The sequence below is a fragment of the Salvelinus namaycush genome, unplaced genomic scaffold (assembly GCF_016432855.1).
Source record: "Salvelinus namaycush isolate Seneca unplaced genomic scaffold, SaNama_1.0 Scaffold166, whole genome shotgun sequence".
In the NCBI taxonomy this organism is placed as follows: domain Eukaryota; kingdom Metazoa; phylum Chordata; class Actinopteri; order Salmoniformes; family Salmonidae; genus Salvelinus; species Salvelinus namaycush.
Window position 1 is genome coordinate 67,501 of NW_024058408.1, and position 20,277 is coordinate 87,777.

Below are 20,277 nucleotides of genomic sequence, written 5' to 3' on the forward strand. Positions count from 1 at the left end.
TGTGTAGTTACAGAACACCTTGTCAGGTTACAGAACACATTGTGAAGTTACAGAACACCTTGTCAGGTTACAGAACACATTGTGAAGTTACAGAACACCTTGTCAGGTTACAGAACACCTCGTCAGGTTACAGAACACCTTGTCAGGTTACAGAACACATTGTGAAGTTACAGAACACCTTGTCAGGTTACAGAACACCTCGTCAGGTTACAGAACACCTAGTCAGGTTACAGAACACCTTGTCTGGTTAAAGACCACCTTGTAAAATTACAGAACACCTTGTCAGGTTACAGAACACCTTGTAAAATTACAGAACACCTTGTCAGGTTAAAGACCACCTTGTAAAGTTACTGTTGAGGGAATTAAATAATTCCTCTAATGTACTCATTAATTTAAATCAATCTGTCTATTTATAAGAATGTGTAAGATACTTATTAACATAAAATAGACAGGATACAGTCGTATTAAAATGAGATAATAGTATTTATTCTCGGAGCACGCTACCATTTGACCATAAACAACAGGTTTATATACAAGATATGACGTCATAGGTTACAGAATAAATCTCCTCGTCCTGACTAATAGAAAACAGGTTCAAAAGTTCATTCCAACTTCCCAGCGCACACACATGACACACAATATAATCTATTCTCCTGAAGGCTCACTATAATTTATTACCACTTTAGCAGACAACTCAAGATAATGGAAGACCTAAAAAGTTACTCACTACTTAATCTAAACATCTCAGGGCTAAGTTGGGTCAGTTCAACCATAGTTTAACGACCCTTTCTGCTTATTTTATAACCCACAGCACAGATCTCTTTTCACTAGGCGTGCAGAGTTCAATTAGTTATAGTTTTATCTAAATCTAGAAATTGTTTTAATTATTATTAACAAAATTCCTAACAGTTACAGAACACCTAGTCAGGTTACAGAACACCTAGTCAGGTTACAGAACACCTAGTCAGGTTACAGAACACCTCGTCAGGTTACAGAACACCTAGTCAGGTTACAGAACACCTAGTCAGGTTACAGAACACCTAGTCAGGTTACAGAACACCTAGTCAGGTTACAGAACACCTCGTCAGTTTACAGAACACCTAGTCAAGTTGCAGAACAGTATGCAAGGCCACGACCCCTAGACTTAGCAAGTATAGTGTAACAGTAGGTTTGTCTAATCTGTTACGTAACAGTTTGTGTGTGTGTGTGTGTGTGTGTGTGTGTGTGTGTGTGTGTGTGTGTGTGTGTGTGTGTGTGTGTGTGTGTGTGTGTGTGTGTGTGTGTGTGTGTGTGTGTGTGTGTGTGTGTGTGTGTGTGTGTGTGTTCCAGGTACCTCAGTGGTCGTCATGGTGTCTGTTAGTCTGGTAGTGTTACTGCTGGTGATCAGCCTGATCATAGTCTACAGATGGAAATACAACAAGGCCACAGGTGAGAAACACACACACACACACACACACACACACACACACACACACACACACACACACACACACACACACACACACACACACACACACACACACACACACACACACACACACACACACACACACAGGTCTATAAAACTAGAGTATGTTCCCCTTTTTCAAATATCTCAGTTTTATTTCAGATAAATTAATTTGCATAATATCCACATCATCATTGCGCCCTGGTTGAGAAGAAGAGAATGAATAGTCCCTGAGGAGTGTCTGACACCTGCCTGGTTCTGGGGATGTGAAACGCTCTTCTCTCTCTTCCTCTCTCTCTCTCTCTCTCTCTGAGTGATGTGTGTGTGTTGTGTTCCACAGGATATGTCTCTTCAACACACAGAGTGAGTCCAGACACAGGAATCAATGAAGGGGTCAGTGTCTGTATTATAATTAGTATTTTTGGATTGAAAGATGTCAATGAGTTGTGTTTTATTAGTCATACTATTGTCTCCTCTTCCTCTACTCCCCTCTGCCTCTCTCTCTCTCTCTCGCTCTCTGTCTATCTCTCTCTCCTTGTATCTCTCTCCTACATCTCCTCCTCCTCCTCCTCCTCCTCTCCCTCTCCCTACTCTGCCTCCTCCTCCTCCTCTCCCTCTCCCTACTCCTCTTCCTCCTCTTCTTCCTTTCCAGGGTTGTCATGGTGATGGTGACTATGAAGAGATAAAGGAGCGCCCCCTACAGTCAGACTCAGACGCTGCGACCTCCACCATCTATGCCACCGTCAACTTACCCACAAGCCACTCTGACTCTCTCCACTACTCCAGCGTCAACTTCCACAAGATCCCCAGATTCCCCAACGAAGCCACTGACACCATTACTAAAGAGGGCAGCTGCCCCAATGAAGCCACGGCTTCCATTGCTAAAGTGGGCACTTCATCATGTGACTATGCTACTGTGAACTTTGGTCAAAGCCCCGCCTACTCTACTGTCAATCATCCACACAGCTCCTCTGAGGCTCCTCCCATCTACTCCACAATCAGCAAACCCAGAGACACCTGAGTCAATGGCAACCAATCACAAGATACATACACACACTGGCGACCAATCACAAGAGACATATTTTAACTATATGCGCTGACCTCTCTCTCTCTCTCTCTCTCTCTCTCTCTCTCTCTCTCTCTCTCTCTCTCTCTCTAAATATTAGTGTTTCCTGTTCATAGCCTTGTTGTTATGGTAACACTCCCCCCTTCTTAGGGCTAGGGTCTAGTTTTCTGAATTTCCGCCTGACTGACGTGCCCAAATTAAACTGCCTGTTACTCATGCCCAGAAGCAAGGATATGCATATAATTGGTAGCATTGGATAGGAAACACTTTGAAGTTTGTAGAAATGTTAAAATAATTTATGATCCTATAACACAATTGATATGGTAGGAGGAAATCCAAACAAAAACCAACCAGTTATTTTTTTTTTAGGTCCCAGGCTCTTATAATGGAAAGCTATGGGTCCTATGCAATTCCAGCTCCCAGATTGCAATTCCAATAGCTTCCACTAGATGTCAACAGTCTTTGTTCAAGGTTTCAGGCTTTTCTTCAAAAACGAGGAAGAATTTGGAGTTTTGGTACAAAGAGTCACAGTTGAAAATCAGTCTGCGGGCGTGCGAGGAGAGGACGTGCACTTGCTAATTTTACTTTTCAATTGAACATACTTCTTTCCGTATGAAAAATTATAGTTTATTTACATTTTTTCTGGTTGTTTAGAGTCTTATTGTTACGGTAACAAAATAAAGTACATATTGAATCATGAAAGTTGTGAAATATTAGTTGTGTGCTCTAGTTATTTATGAGTTGGTGTTCTGTAAAACATAGCAATTTCTTAAAACTGTTGATGCTGTTTTCTTTTTCATGTATTGTAATATTGTTTTGCTGCCTTATTTCAACCTTTTAAACATAACCATTAACCATCAACCATTAATATTAGTGTTTCCCGTACAGGCTCTTGTTGTTATGGCAACACTCCCCCACTGCAATCAACCATTAATATTAGTGTTTCCTGTTCAGAGTCTTGTTGTTATGGTAACACTCCCCCACTGTCATCAACCGTTAGCTAGTGTTCCTGTTCAGAGCCTTATTGTTATGGTAACACTCCCCCACTCCCATCAACCATTAATATTAGTATTTCCTGTTCAGAGCCTTGTTGTTATGGTAACACTCCCCCACTCCCATCAACCATTAATATTAGTATTTCCTGTTCAGAGCCTTGTTGTAGTTGTAACACTCCCCTACTCCCATCAACCATTAATATTAGTGTTTCCTGTTCAGAGTCTTGTTGTTATGGTAACACTCCCCCACTCCCATCAACCATTAATATTAGTGTTTCCTGTTCAGAGCCTTGTTGTAGTTGTAACACTCCCCCACTGTCATCAACCATTAATATTAGTGTTTCCTGTTCAGAGCCTTGTTGTTATGGTAACACTCCCCCACTCCCATCAACCATTAATATTAGTATTTCCTGTTCAGAGCCTTGTTGTAGTTGTAACACTCCCCCACTGTCATCAACCATTAATATTAGTGTTTCCTGTTCAGAGCCTTGTTGTTATGGTAACACTCCCCCACTGTCATCAACCATTAATATTAGTGTTTCCTGTTCAGAGCCTTGTTGTTATGGTAACACTCCCCCACTCCCATCAACCATTAATATTAGTGTTTCCTGTTCAGAGCCTTGTTGTAGTTGTAACACTCCCCCACTGTCATCAACCATTAATATTAGTGTTTCCTGTTCAGAGCCTTGTTGTTATGGTAACACTCCCCCACTCCCATCAACCATTAATATTAGTATTTCCTGTTCAGAGCCTTGTTGTAGTTGTAACACTCCCCCACTGTCATCAACCATTAATATTAGTGTTTCCTGTTCAGAGTCTTGTTGTTATGGTAACACTCCCCCACTCCCATCAACCATTAATATTAGTGTTTCCTGTTCAGAGTCTTGTTGTTATGGTAACACTCCCCCACTCCCATCAACCATTAATATTAGTGTTTCCTGTTCAGAGCCTTGTTGTAGTTGTAACACTCCCGGAACATGTTACATAACTTTTGCACCTGAGAACAGGGACCAAACCTTCCCACTGTTCCTCTCCATTTGCCTGTTTCTCTGTTTCATTACTATCTGAATAAAGTGTCAGAAATAAATTGCAGGAAATTAGCTTTAAAGTAGTAACATTTTTCTGGAGAAGGAGCCCGTCTAGAGGTCAGGGGTTAATGACATTCATCCAGCAAATCTCAAGTGAGTTGCATTATTATGCAAATTTAGGGCACCATTTTCGTGGTGTAAAATAGGTATTGTGTCGCACAGATCCGCGCTCTATTGCACAACTAAAATTGTGCCATAGTCACTTCCTGTTTCTGCGGCAGTAAAATAAAAGTCAAAGTCATGACATTGCATGAATAGTCACTCAAAGCATCTTTGAGAAAAGCTAAGAAATGTTTAGCACCTTGAAAATATCTTGCGGCTTGAAAATCTCACCCATAATGTTGCCCCAGGATTCAAATCAAATCAAATCAAGTTTATTTTATATAGCCCTTCGTACATCAGCTAATATCTCGAAGTGCTGTACAGAAACCCAGCCTAAAACCCCAAACAGCAAGCAATGCAGGTGTAGAAGCACTGTTCAATTTTACTGGGAGAAGAGTTTCACTACGTTGTCAGGAGTCATGTAGTCATGTAATGTAGCACTATATTGGATCTCTCCAATATGGTATCCATCCAATCGGCAGGATAGATTCCGAGTAAAAATTTCAGATTAGTCCTGTGTACTGGGTAGTGCTTATTTGGAAACTTATTAAAAACTTATTTGGACTAGGGGGCAGTATTTTGAAGTTTGGATGACAAACGTGTCCAAAGTAAACTGCCTGTTACTCAGTCCCAGAAGCTAGGATATGCATATGAAATGTTTGTATGCTTTTGTAAGCGGGGCTCTGTCCTCAGATAATCGCATGGTATGCTTTCGCCGTAAAGCCTTTTTGAAGTCTGACAAAGCGGCTGGATTAACAAGAAGTTAATATTTTAACAGATGTATAACACTTGTATTTTCATGAATGTTTATTATTACTTTTTCTGTCATTTGAATTTGGCGCTCTGCAATTTCACCGGATGTTGTCGAGGTGGGTCGCTAGCGGCACGCCTTGCCAAAAGAGGTTTTAAATAGCTGCTGGTATGGTTCTCAATCAGAGACAGCTGTCTATCGTTGTCTCTGATTGGGAACCATACTTAGGTAGCCCTGTCTATTGTTGTCTCTGATTGGGAACCATACTTAGGTAGCCCTGTCTATTGTTGTCTCTGATTGGGAACCATACTTAGGTAGCCCTGTCTATTGTTGTCTCTGATTGGGAACCATACTTAGGTAGCCCTGTCTATTGTTGTCTCTGATTGGGAACCATACTTAGGGAGCCCTGTCTATCGTTGTCTCTGATTGGGAACCATACTTAGGTAGCCCTGTCTATCGTTGTCTCTGATTGGGAACCATACTTAGGTAGCCCTGTCTATCGTTGTCTCTGATTGGGAACCATACTTAGGTAGCCCTGTCTATTGTTGTCTCTGATTGGGAACCATACTTAGGTAGCCCTGTCTATTGTTGTCTCTGATTGGGAACCATACTTAGGTAGCCCTTTCTATCGTTGTCTCTGATTGGGAACCATACTTAGGTAGCCCTGTCTATTGTTGTCTCTGATTGGGAACCATACTTAGGTAGCCCTTTCTATCGTTGTCTCTGATTGGGAACCATACTTAGGTAGCCCTGTCTATTGTTGTCTCTGATTGGGAACCATACTTAGGGAGCCCTGTCTATCGTTGTCTCTGATTGAGAACCATACTTAGGGAGCCCTGTCTATCATTGTCTCTGATTGAGAACCATACTTAGGGAGCCCTGTCTATCGTTGTCTCTGATTGGGAACCATACTTAGGTAGCCCTTTCTATCGTTGTCTCTGATTGGGAACCATACTTAGGTAGCCCTTTCTATCGTTGTCTCTGATTGGGAACCATACTTAGGTAGCCCTTTCTATCGTTGTCTCTGATTGGGAACCATACTTAGGTAGCCCTTTCTATCGTTGTCTCTGATTGGGAACCATACTTAGGGAGCCCTGTCTATCGTTGTCTCTGATTGAGAACCATACTTAGGTAGCCCTTTCTATCGTTGTCTCTGATTGGGAACCATACTTAGGGAGCCCTGTCTATCGTTGTCTCTGATTGGGAACCATACTTAGGTAGCCCTGTCTATCGTTGTGTCTGATTGGGAACCATACTTAGGGAGCCCTGTCTATCGTTGTCTCTGATTGAGAACCATACTTAGGTAGCCCTGTCTATCGTTGTCTCTGATTGAGAACCATACTTAGGTAGCCCTGTCTATCGTTGTCTCTGATTGGGAACCATACTTAGGGAGCCCTTTCTATCGTTGTCTCTGATTGGGAACCATACTTAGGTAGCCCTGTCTATCGTTGTCTCTGATTGAGAACCATACTTAGGGAGCCCTGTCTATCGTTGTCTCTGATTGGGAACCATACTTAGGGAGCCCTGTCTATCGTTGTCTCTGATTGGGAACCATACTTAGGGAGCCCTGTCTATCGTTGTCTCTGATTGAGAACCATACTTAGGCAGCCCTGTCTATCGTTGTCTCTGATTGGGAACCATACTTAGGCAGCCCTGTCTATCGTTGTCTCTGATTGGCTACTTAGGGAGCCCTTTCTCCACCTGCCATTGTGGGAAGTTGTCTTTGTTTAGGGCACATAGCCTTTGAGCTTCACAGTTTGTTTTTTGTAGTTTTAATTGTTTTGTTGGGCGTCATTTTTATTTAATAAAGAAAATGCACGCTAACGACGCTGCACCTTGGTCCTCTCCTTTCAACAGCCGTGATAGAGTGTCAACCCCTCATTCTGGCCAAGGAATCTGTATGACAGAAGTTAACCGGCCATTACAGTTGTCCACACACTCCCCTCTCGCTGTTGCGGGTGAACTGGAGCTTCCCACAGGTGTGTTTTGCACGACTAGGGCAATGGACACTTTTCACAGATGCAGGCAATATGAAAGCTTTATGAGTTTCCGTTAACTTTGGTGAGAGAGTTCTGGGCCAGTGACCATCCGACCGGACTCTCACCTTGCACTGTTACTGCCTGAAGCTGGAGGTCCCCCTAGCCTGAAGAGAGTTCTGGGCCAGTGACCATCCGACCGGACTCTCACATTGTCCTGTTACTGCCTGAAACTGAAGAGAGTTCTGGGCCAGTGACCATCCGACCGGACTCTCACATTGTCCTGTTACTGCCTGAAGCTGAAGAGAGTTCTGGGCCAGTGACCATCCGACCGGACTCTCACATTGTCCTGTTACTGCCTGAAGCTGAAGAGAGTTCTGGGCTAGTGACCATCCGACCGGACTCTCATATTGCATGTTGGACACTGTTACTGCAGCATCTCGGCTGGCAATTTGCTGGATCTCAGGGTGGTTCACCTGGCTCTTCACCAGTTCCAGCCCTACCTGGATCTCAGGGTGGTTCACCTGGCTCTTCACCAGTTCCAGCCCTACCTGGATCTCAGGGTGGTTCACCTGGCTCTTCACCAGTTCCATCCCTACCTGGATCTCAGGGTGGTTCACCTGGCTCTTCACCAGTTCCAGCCCTACCTGGATCTCAGGGTGGTTCACCTGGCTCTTCACCAGTTCCAGCCCTACCTGGATCTCAGGGTGGTTCAACTGGCTCTTCACCAGTTCCAGCCCTACCTGGATCTCAGGGTGGTTCATCTGGCTCTTCACCAGTTCCAGCCCTACCTGGATCTCAGGGTGGTTCACCTGGCTCTTCACCAGTTCCAGCCCTACCTGGATCTCAGGGTGGTTCACCTGGCTCTTCACCAGTTCCAGCCCTACCTGGTAGGACAGCATTTCCTGCCCCTGAGGCCCGACCTCCTCTTCAGGCTAGGGGGACACTGTGGCATCCGGACCCGCACCGCCTCCAGCTTCAGGCTTGGCCTCTGAAGGCGTTAGTGGACCAGTCTAGGCCTTCAGGACAATGTGGTGAACACGTTGTGGAGCGCCATGGTTTCTTCCACCATCACTGCTTGATGCAGGCCAAGCGGCCTCCACATTGAGAGTGTATTTAGACGCTATCTAGGCATGTCATGAGGAAGGCCAACAGGGACCCATTTGTGGCTGCCCATTGCTCTCCAAATTATGAAGGGAGCTCGATGTCTGTGTCCAGCAATGGCACGATGCCAAACTGGATGGTTAACGTGGTGCTGTCAGCGATTGCTAAGCCACCCTCGAGCCCCTAGAGTCGATGACTTTGGAGCACCTATCCATGAAGGTGGCATTCCTGTTGGCTAATACCTCCACTAAGAGGGTGAGTGAACTGCATGCCTTTTCAGTGAGCACTGAATGTTTTTCAGAATGGGTCCAGACAAGAGGAGCGTCACACTCCGTCTTAACCCCTCATTCTTGCTGAAGGTCCTGTTTGACAGATGTGAACCAGCCTTTACATTTGTCTGCACATGCTCCTCCCACGGCTACGGGTGAGCTGGGTGTTTGTTTCCCGAAGTGTGCCTTGGTCACTTACATTACACAGACACAGGCAATAAGACAGACTGTTTGGTTATTCGTTTGCTATGATGAGAGAGTTCTGGGCCAGAGCCTATCGATACAAAGACTCTCACACTGGATTGTGGACACTATTACTACAGCATATCGGCAGGCCAGCCGGCCTCTACCTTCCTAGTGGTGCCTTCTACTAGAGTAGCTACATCGTGGGCCTCTGAACTCTGACCTCTGCTGTAGTTGTGCATTCTACTAGAGGAGTAGCTACATCGTGGGCCTCTGACCTCTGACCTCTGCTGTAGTGGTGCATTCTACTAGAGGAGTAGCTACATCGTGGGCCTCTGACCTCTGACCTCTGTTGTAGTGGTGTATTCTACTAGAGGAGTAGCTACATCGTGGGCCTCTGACCTCTGCTGTAGTGGTGTATTCTACTAGAGGAGTAGCTACATCGTGGGCCTCTGACCTCTGACCTCTACTGTAGTGGTGTATTCTACTAGAGGAGTAGCTACATCGTGGTCACTGCTCCGAGAAGTTCCCCTCAATGACATTTGCGCCTCGGCCAGTTGGGCATCCCCTGAGTGGGGAACATATCAACTATGACTGCCTTGAGCTCAGTCCTATGGGACTTTACTCTATGTCTGGCACTTACCTAGTTCACTGATTCATCTGGTATTGTGATACCATATTGGAGTGATCCAATATACTGCCACATGACACATGTTACCTATGTAACCACGTTTAAGTGAGCTGTTGGATTACTCCAATCCTTTTTGTTGGTGATCTACAGCGCCTTGAAAAGGACACAAGGTGGAAGTAGTGCGCGGCAGCTATTTAAGGTGGTCAGTCGCAGCACTACCCGGTACACGGTACTAATCTGAAATTCTTACTCAGAATGTATCCTGCCACCTGGAAGGATACCATATGGGTGTGATCCAATAGCTCACATAATCGTGGTTACATATGTAACCTGCGATGTTCACTGAATTGCTAGAGCTAGTTGGTCAAAGATACCTAGCATCAATGCTAGCTTTGTTAACGCCGGCTGCGTGATGAGGCAGTTTCCTGTTTAGGTTAGAGGTCACGTCGAAGAACATTTCAAATATAACAGATTTTAAGCGATCTACATTCTTCCATACTAAACAGATTGCTCTCTCAGGTGTTCTTGGTAGATCCCCTGTGAAAGAACAGGAGAATGCAGAACACAAGTGCACATTTTGGAACACAGCCAATGTTGTTAACACGTTGTAACTTCTGATGATGTCATCAGGTAGAACTTTTTAACATTATATTTGTTTCTACAACTTGTAGAAATGTGCCGTTTTCACATATAGACACTGTGCTGTCAATAATGAAAATGAGGAAAAGAGATTTTCCTTTTAATTAATGAATTACTTATTTCATTGGAGTTTCCTCTTTCTAAGTCTGCTGTTGTTGTGTCGTGATGATGCAGACTTCTACCAGTGTTTCTATGGTAATACTGACACCTACTGGTTCATCATTGTCTTGACTGATCCCAAAGAGAAAGAACTAAGCTATTGCAATAGTTCACTACATGGCCAGTACATTATTCATACATTAATACATTTATACATATATTTATCATTTATATTTTATTAACACTATTAAATTACTGCACATACAAAGCATTTAAGAGTAATAGTACACTACATGCACAGTACATTAATACATTGATAAGACATTTATCATCTTTAATAACACTATTAAATTACTGCACAAACAAAGCATTTTAGACCAATAGGATGAAATAATATTATAGCTGCAGATACACTTTCTGGCCTCACGCCTTAGTTAAAGGTTCAACAATGAATTTGTGTTGGTTCAAATAGAAATATTTCACTAGTCATTCTAGCCATACGAGAAATATAAGAATATCCTTAAAAGATCATTATTTATAACTGGATGTATGTAAGATATTAAATATGAAATGGCTTGGTTTAGGACATAAATGATGTATAGGTGAGATAGGTTTATGAACTTCACATAAATCATTTAGATAACTGAATTCATTGTTTTTTTAGGATACAGGAATCATGACAGGGATTCATGAAGTTCATACTTCATTTTGGGACCCTGAAAGTCGAAAACAAATACACTGTTAGTTATTTAGTTACTTAGTTACTTAGTTACCTGAGTGTCCATCACTGACATCAACATAATTTGTTTGATTGACATCTATTAAATTATTGGTTTTGATTGATAACTTATGAAGTCGTACTCACAGGTGATTGGTCCGATGGTGAGGGGTTCGAGGGGGACAGAGGGGGTGACAGAGCGGTATTTCCTTTTGGCGCACACCTGAGGAGAGAGACGAGAAGTAGTCAGAGGAACCAGATACTGAAACAGAGAGACGAGAAGGAGTCAGAGAGACCAGACACTGAGACAGAGAGACGAAGAGCCAGAGAGACCAGACACTGAAACAGATAGACGAGAAGGAGACAGAGAGACACTGAGACAGAGAGACCAGACACTGAGACAGGGGGACACTGAGACAGAGAGACCAGACACTGAAACAGGGGCACACTGAGACAGATAGATGAGAAGGAGTCAGAGAGACCAGACACTGAGACAGAGAGACCAGGGCCTGTATCCACGAAGCCTCTCAGAGTAGTAGTGCTGATCTAGGATCAATTTCACCGTTTAGGTCACCCATCCCAAGTGAATAAGAATATATTGACAGATTGGGACCTGATCCTAGATCAGCACTCCTACTCTGAGATGCTTTGTGGATACGAGTCCAGAAAGCCTCAGGAGAGTCGGAGAGACTACACACAAAATGAGTGAGACCAGAGAGAGACCACAGACTGAGTGACACCAGAGAGAGACCACAGACTGAGTGAGACCAGAGCGAGACAACAAACTGAGTGAGACCAGAGAGAGACCACAAACTGAGTGAGACCAGAGAGAGTCCACAGACTGAGAGAGACCAGAGAGAGACCACAGACTGAGTGACACCAGAGAGAGACCACAGACTGAGTGAGACCAGAGCGAGACAACAAACTGAGTGAGACCAGAGAGAGACCACATACTGAGTGAGACCAGAGAGAGAGACCACAGACTGAGTGAGACCAGAGAGAGACCATAGACTGAGTGAGACCAGAGAGAGACCACAGACTGAGTGAGACCAGAGAGAGACCACAGACTGAGTGAGACCAGAGAGAGACCACAGACTGAGTGAGACCAGAGAGAGACCATAGACTGAGTGAGACCAGAGAGAGACCATAGACTGAGTGAGACCAGAGAGAGACCATAGACTGAGCAGTTGAGTCAGCGGGAAAGATGCAGGACTCACTGGAGTGCAGGAGGAGCTCCTCTGGTCACAAAGGCTGAATCTGCAGTGTAGGAAGACATCCCGGTAGTCCCCCTGGTACAGGAACAGCAGAGCAGAGAAGCGAGCCCTGAGAGACGAGCCGCTCTCCTCCACCCTCACCTGACGGAATTCAGTCGGACATCTAAGAAACAGGGAGGGTCAGGGTTTAGGTTAGATAACGCAACAAAAAATACGCAAAAATTAGGGTTCGGTTTCTCAGACACAGATTAAGCCTGGTCCTGGAGTAAAAAGCATCTCAATGGAGAAGCTCCATGTAAAGGTTGTTAGTCCAGGACCAGACATAATCTGTGTCTGGGAAAACCTCCATGTGTTCCTTGAGTATAAACCAAGACACACATACTTGTTCTGAATGATGTAGTATCGCATGATGTCTTTAGGGTCGGGGGATTGCGTGGCATAGCAGTCCTCCAGAACGACCACGAAACGCTCCGTCTCGGACTCCTCTACGGACACACCCACGTGCAGCACGGAACCCACCGGCAAGGTGACTCGGCCCGCTGGGTAAGCCTTTGTGAAGTTGTGGCTGTGGTACAGAGTCATGTTGGAGCCCACTTTGGAGCCCTTACCGACTTGGACATCCTTCAGCCTGTCAAATGGGAAAATAGGAGATTTGGTTTTGTTAGATTACAAATAAACAGAGTACAAAACTCACGGACGCTTAGTAAAGCTCAAACCAAGTTTATTCACTGGGTCTTACAGCAGCATAAGACATGTTTCCACCAGTGATAGTAAATATAGACCCCAATGTGGGTGGAGCATCCTCCTTCCCTCTAAACATGACATGTTTATTGCTAGCCAGGAAGTTAAGTGATGCGGGCAATAAACTGTTCCTTCTCCCTTAATGTGACCTCAACCCCATTCCTCACTAACCCACATCTCTCCACCCTTATCAGTGACTGCAACCTTAATTGCCTCCATCATATACATTCCTCCTTCAGATACCCATTAACTTCTGGTGTAAAAACCAGACTATGGTGCTCCATTTTTCAAGTTTAGGAGTCAGAACCCATCAGTTAATAAGAGATGTAGTCAGAGATGGACAAACAAAGTGCCTTGGTTGCGAGAAAGGCACTTTACAGGCTAAATGAAATGAATTGTTATTATCATTATTTATAATAATTATAATAATAAATACACATTCTTTTTGAAGCACTCTTCAAGACACCCAAAGTCACTTTAGATAGGCAAGATAAGAAATGATGATTATTATTATTATTTTTGTTATTATTATTATTATTATTATTATTATTATAGTTTTAACAATATTACACAGCCAGCTGAGTATTTTGGTGGAACAACCAGAACAACCAGTACAACCAGAACAACCAGAACAACCAGTACAACCAGAACAACCAGAACAACCAGTACAACCAGAACAACCAGTACAACCAGAACAACCAGAACAACCAGAACAACCAGTACAACCAGAACAACCAGAACAACCAGTACAACCAGTGCAACCAGAACAACCAGTACAACCAGAACAACCAGAACAACCAGAACAACCAGTACAACCAGAACAACCAGAACAACCAGAACAACCAGAACAACCGGTACAACCGGTACAACCGGTACAACCGGAACAACCAGTACAACCAGAACAACCAGTACAACCAGAACAACCAGAACAACCAGAACAACCAGAACAACCAGTACAACCAGAACAACCAGAACAACCAGAACAACCAGTACAACCAGAACAACCAGAACAACCAGAACAACCAGTACAACCAGAACAACCAGAACAACCAGAACAACCAGTACAACCAGAACAACCAGAACAACCAGAACAACCAGTACTGTGATGAGTGGACAGAGGAGATGCAAAACTGTTATCTGGTTATCTAAAGGATCATCAAGAACCACAGGTTTGGAGTATAAACTGTCTATACATTAACAGGATACTGACAGTCCGACATGTGTTCGCCTGCATTGTGTTACATTGTGTTACATTATGTTACATTGTGTTACAGGGGCGTAACTTTGGTTTTAGAAGTGGGGGGGACATAATTATTATTGTTTTTAAATCCAATCGGATAAACAGCCTACCCAACCACTCGGAGGCGTCCGCATGGTCCTAAAGTATACCGTCGCCTCGTATTGTACCACATTCCAATGTGTAAAAGTTGCGCCCCTGTTGTGTTACATTGTCCATGTTTGACATTGTTTACTGTAACGTCTCCACTTACGACAGGTAGGGTTTGATGGCCACATCCAGGCTGGTCTCTGATTCCAGAGGGTAGGCACAGGAGAAGGGCACGCTCACGGGTCGGCTGAAGGACACGTTGTGAATGTGGTAGATGAATAAGCTGTTGGAAAAGATGGCGTCAGTTCCGTTTGTCTGGTGAAAGGGGGAAAAGGGAAGAAGATTAGAAGCCAGGAGAGGACCTCTCCCCAGTCCTCAGAATAATACAATTCTTGGACTATTGCATTTCAGTTAATCTGTTCATCATTTTCTGTTGACGGCAACATGTCTCACAGGAAGTGTTCTCTGTTGAAGGTTTCGGTGAGGAACGGGGTGAACGGGTCGGGGTCTGTTCTCACCTCCAAAGTGTTTCCGCAGGTGCCCTCCGTGCGCTCCACCTGGTACCATACCATGCCGCCACGCTCTTCGTGAGCGTTACACCGGGGGTCGGCCAGGTTAGCGGTGGTGGCATCCAGACCAGCGGCCTCCAGGTTAGTCCTGTTGAGACCCACCTGTACCAGGCTCCGCCCACACACTACCGCTGGGTGCAGCAAAACAGGCTGATCTGTAAGAGAGAAAGAGAGCGAGAGAGGGATGAGAAAAGAAAGACAACATGAAAGAAGTTATTCAAGAACACAAAATGAAAAGAAGGAATTACAAATTCTCATATACACTCTTAGAGAAAATGATTTCAAAATAGTTCTTCGGCTCTTTCCATAGGAGAACCCCTTTTGGTTCCAGGTCGAACCCTCTAGGGAAGGGGTTCAACTTGGAACCCATTAGGGTTCTACCTGGAACCAAAAAAGGGTTCTTCAAAGGGTTCTCCTATGGGGGCAGCCGAAGAACCCTTTTAGGTTCTAGATAGCACCTTTTTTCTAAGAGTGTACATAGGTCCTCAAGCAGGTGTTTTCTGAGAACTCACCTGGCCTCTCACACCGCCAAGTGACCCCATCATTGCTCACGCAGGTCTCCCCCGCTCTGCAGGTACCACACATTGCTTTTGGCGTAGTCGTGGCAACCTGTGACTGTGTTGTTGTTGTGGTGCGATTGTTGTCTACTGGTGTTCTTGTCGAGGTGACAACATCTACTGGTGATTTTGTCGTAGTGGTGATATTTACGGATGTTTGTGTTGTCGTAGTGATCTTAATAGGTGTTTGTGTTGTCGTGGTGACCTTAACCGGTGTCTGCATTATCGTGGTAATCTTAACAGGTGTTTGCGGTGTTGTGGTGATCTTATCAGGTGTTTGTGTTGTCGTGGGTATCGTAACAGGTATTTGTGTTGTTGGGGTGTCTTTTACAGGTGCATTTGTTGTCTTGGTGACCTTTACAGGTGTTTGTGTTGTCGTCGGGATCTTTACAGGTGCTTTTGTTGTCGTGGTGACCTCTACAGGTGCTTTTGTTGTTGTGGTTGTTGTTGTTGTGGTGGTTGTTGTTGTGGTTGTTGTTGTGACTGGTTGTGGTGTTGTGGTGGGAGCTGTCACATCTGGAACAAGGAGTTAAACAGCAGACACAGTTACGAGGGAACATTCATCGCTCATGTTTTGAAAGAACTAGTATGCTGGTATTACCAGAATCATACAATACACCTATATGAATGAATGAATGAATATGCGGAGTACTGTTGATATCTAGGGCCATAAGAAGAACATCATGGTGTATATAACCAGCTGGTGAATGACTAAGCAGTAAACAGTTAAAGAAGTAAATACAATAACTTCAATTCAAAAGGCAGAACAACAACAGCAAGTCCCACTCAGAACTTGGCAAAGCAGGGGGTGAAACCTTACATGCACAATAGGCGAAGTAGCACCCGGGAGGCATGACGAACTTGTACACAAAGTAGTTCCCAGGGCATGCCTTGACGTGGATGGGCTGAGACTGCACCCAGCAGCAGTCCTCATTGAAGCTGGCGCAGACTGCACTCTGGACAATTTCATCCACCTGCTGGGGGGGAGGAAACGCCAGCCACAAGGGAGCCTGGGTGCCGCACTTGAACGAATCCACGCACTTGTCCGGCATGGACACGCTCTGGTTGCCGATGTACATGCGGTAATAGCCGTCCCAGTGGACGTTGCGGTCGCAGTGCTTGTTGCCCACGACGTTGTTGGTGGAACGCCAGGCGTCGTTCAGGACCGTGTAGATCTTGCAAGGGTTGGCGCACTGCTGGATGCCGTCGACCGTGATGCAGTCCTCCCCGTCGGCGCACTCGTTGAAGCCGCAGCTGAACCGGACATGGGCGAGGTTGGTGTTGGAGGTGGGATAGGAGCGGCGGACACGGCGAGGGGCGTGGTGGTGGTCGGCGGCGGTGTGGCCAGGTAAACAGATGAGGCCGTCTCCGGAGAAGCTCTTCTTACAGGTGCATGTGATGTCACCTGCCATGGGCGAGGTGCGGCAGACGGCTTGTTCGTGACACGCCTCGCAGCTGGTGACAATCGTACCTGTGGGAATTTGGGAATATATGGGTTCTTTGTCTTTTTAGGTTGAGTTATCATGATACACCTGTATGGTTTTGATGCTTCCATTTCTAGGTTGAGTTATCATGATACACCTGTATGGTTTTGATGCTTCCATTTCTAGGTTGAGTTATCATGATACACCTGTATGGTTTTGATGCTTCCATTTCTAGGTTGAGTTATCATGATACACCTGTATTGTTTTGATGCCTCCATTTCTAGGTTGAGTTATCATGATACACCTGTATTGTTTTGATGCCTCCATTTCTAGGTTGAGTTATCATGATACACCTGTATGGTTTTGATGCCTCCATTTTAAGGTTCTGAGACTAAAGAGCAGAGAAAATACAGAAGTCAATTGTGTGGTGGGTTGTTTAAGCAATAAGGCATGAAGGGGTGTGGTATGTGGCCAATATACCACGGCTAAGGGCAGTTCTTAGGCACGATGCATCGTGGAGCTGGACACAGCCCTTAGCCCTGTATATTGGCCCTATATCACAAACCCCAGTTGTCTTATTACTATTATAAACTGGTTACCAATGTAATTAGAGGAGTAAAAATAAATGTTTTGTCATAACCCTGGTATACGGTCTGATAAACCACGGCTGTCAGCCAATCAGCATTCAGGGCTCGAACCACCCAGTTTATAAAAACTCTATTAAATACTTAGTAAATACAATACTTAATACATGATACATTTATCCCTATACTGTCTAACCAAATATACTTGATTTCTTAATATGGCAGACACTCAATGAGAAAATCTATTGTACAAATGATATATTGTCTGTCATATATAGTATTCATTATGTAATATATATTTTGGACACACCTACTCATTCAAGGGTCTATCTTCTGTATACCACCCCTACCTTGTCACAACACAACTGATTGGCTCAAACGCATTGAGAAGGAAAGAAATTCCACAAATTAACTTTTAACAAGGTACACCTGTTAAAACTTCTTATGGCTGGGGGGCAGTATTGAGTAGCTTGGATGAATAAGGTGCCCGGAGTAATATTTGGATAGATTTGGATAGCAAACACTCTGACGTTTCTAAAACTGTTTGAATGATGTCTGTGAGTATAACAGAACTCATATGGCAGGCAAAAACCTGAGAATAAATCCAACCAGGAAGTGGGAAATCTGAGGTTTGTAGTTTTTCAACTCATTGCCTATCGAATATACAGTGTCTATGGGCTCATATTGCACTTCCGAAGGCTTCCACTAGATGTCAACAGTCTTTAGAACCTTGTTTCAGGCTTCTACTATGAAGGAGGGGGGAATGAGAGCTCTTTTAATCAGGTGTCTGGCATGAGCTGATCACGCGTGCTCCCGTGAGAGCGACCTGCGTTCCATTGCATTTCTAAAGACAAAGGAATTATCCGTTTGAAACATTATTGAAGATTTATGTTAAAATCATCCTAAAGATTGATTCTATACTACGTTTGACATGTTTCTACGAACTGTAATGGCATTTTTTGACTTTTCGTCTGAGAAGTTTATCTAAAGTTCCATGCATAACACTTGTATTTTCATCAACATTTATGATGAGTATTTCTGTAAATTGATGTGGCTCTCTGCAAAATCACCGGATGTTTTGGAAGCAAAACATTACTGAACGTAACGCGCCAATGTAAACTGAGATTTTTGGATATAAATATGAACTTTATCGAACAAAACATACATGTATTGTGTAACATGTTGTCCTATGAGTGTCATCTGATGAAGATCATCAAAGGTTAGTGATGAATTTTATCTCTATTCTGCTTTTTGTGACTCCTCTCTTTGGCTGGAAAAATGGCTGTGTTTTTCTTTGACTAGGTACTGACCTAACATAACCGTTTGGTGTGCTTTCGTCTTAAAGCCTTTTTGAAATCGGACACAGTGGTGGGATTAACAACACGTTTTTCTTTAAAATGGTGTAAAATACTTGTATGTTTGAGGAATTTTAATTATGAGATTTCTGTTGTTTGAATTTGGCGCACTGCACTTTCACTGGCTGTTGTCATATCGATCCCGGTAGAGGGATCTAAGCCATAAGAAGTTTTAATTGAAATGCATTCCAAGTGACTACCTCATGAAGCTGGTTGAGAGAATGCCAAGAGTGTGCAAAGCTGTCATCAAGGCAAGGGAGGCTACTTTGAAGATTCAAAAATATTTAATATATTTTGATTTGTTTAACACTTGTTTTGGTTACTACATGATTCCATATGTGTTATTTCATAACACATATTTTGACTGGTACTGTAAATATTTTGATGTATTAAATATATAGTGTAATTGTGTGTACCTGAGGTATGTCCAGCTGTTGATGTATTAAATATACAGTATAATTGTGTGTACCTGAGGTACGTCCAGCTGTTGATGTATTAAATATATAGTATAATTGTGTGTACCTGAGGTATGTCCAGCTGTTGATGTATTAAATATATAGTATAATTGTGTGTACCTGAGGTATGTCCAGCTGTTGATGTATTAAATATATAGTATAATTGTGTGTACCTGAGGTATGTCCAGCTGTTGATGTATTAAATATACAGTATAATTGTGTGTACCTGAGGTATGTCCAGCTGTTGATGTATTAAATATATAGTATAATTGTGTGTACCTGAGGTATGTCCAGCTGTTGATGTATTAAATATATAGTATAATTGTGTGTACCTGAGGTATGTCCAGCTGTTGATGTATTAAATATATAGTATAATTGTGTGTACCTGAGGTATGTCCAGCGCTGGACAGAACCAGTAGAGGCACCAGCAGAGCTACCAGGATCATCCTCATCAACAGTAGTTACTTCTACAGGGGCAGAAACGAGGAACACAACCTGAAGGAAAATACACTTATTATATTATATTTATCCACAATTTACATCTACTGGATAGTCAGTCACTTTTAAATTCAAGTTTGAATTGATTTAATTTGACTGTATCTATACAGGTCATCCTATTGTGATAAAAAATATTTTATTTTCTGTCACAAGACTGCAATAAACCACGTTACAAAACATCTAATACAACTATAGATATTAAGCGTGGACACACACATCCTCTGGAGGGTAATATAACATTTCAAACTTAGTCAGTTCAGATATATTAATTTCACCAAACCAAAACAACTTTGTTTAACCATACAGTATGAATAGTGATCTGAGAGAAGTACTGACTTACCAAATCTTGATGCTGACTGCTGGACACACCTGTAAGCTCAGCATTTATACCCTGGTTATCGGGGAGTGGGGGAAACGGGACACATTGTGCAATATTCCCAGGGACAATACCTTAGCCTGGGTCCCAGTATGTTTAGCTCTCATTC

The 20,277-nt window shown here is 43.5% G+C and overlaps 1 protein-coding gene across 1 annotated transcript; it reads right to left on the reverse strand.

Moving 5' to 3' along the window:
* Positions 1 to 14,509: 14,509 nt before the first annotated feature.
* LOC120037262 (uromodulin-like) lies at positions 14,510 to 15,556 on the reverse strand. The gene is made up of 3 exons (XM_038983434.1): positions 15,432 to 15,556; positions 14,869 to 15,074; positions 14,510 to 14,665 (listed from the first exon to the last, which is right to left on the reverse strand). The coding sequence occupies exons 1-3, from the start codon at positions 15,502 to 15,504 to the stop codon at positions 14,510 to 14,512; spliced, it is 435 nt and encodes a 144-aa protein (XP_038839362.1). The 5' UTR covers positions 15,505 to 15,556.
* Positions 15,557 to 20,277: the final 4,721 nt, after the last annotated feature.

What these genes read in the sequence shown, in the direction of transcription:
- LOC120037262 (XM_038983434.1), bottom strand. Translation starts at nt 15,504, where the DNA reads ATGTGTGGTACCTGCAGAGCGGGGGAGACCTGCGTGAGCAATGATGGG. An exon ending in TTGGCGGTGTGAGAGGCCAG is followed by an intron (nt 15,075 to 15,431) that starts GTGAGTTCTCAG and finishes TCTCTCTTACAG; the next exon opens with ATCAGCCTGTTTTGCTGCAC. An exon ending in CCTGCGGAAACACTTTGGAG is followed by an intron (nt 14,666 to 14,868) that starts GTGAGAACAGAC and finishes CCCTTTCACCAG; the next exon opens with ACAAACGGAACTGACGCCAT.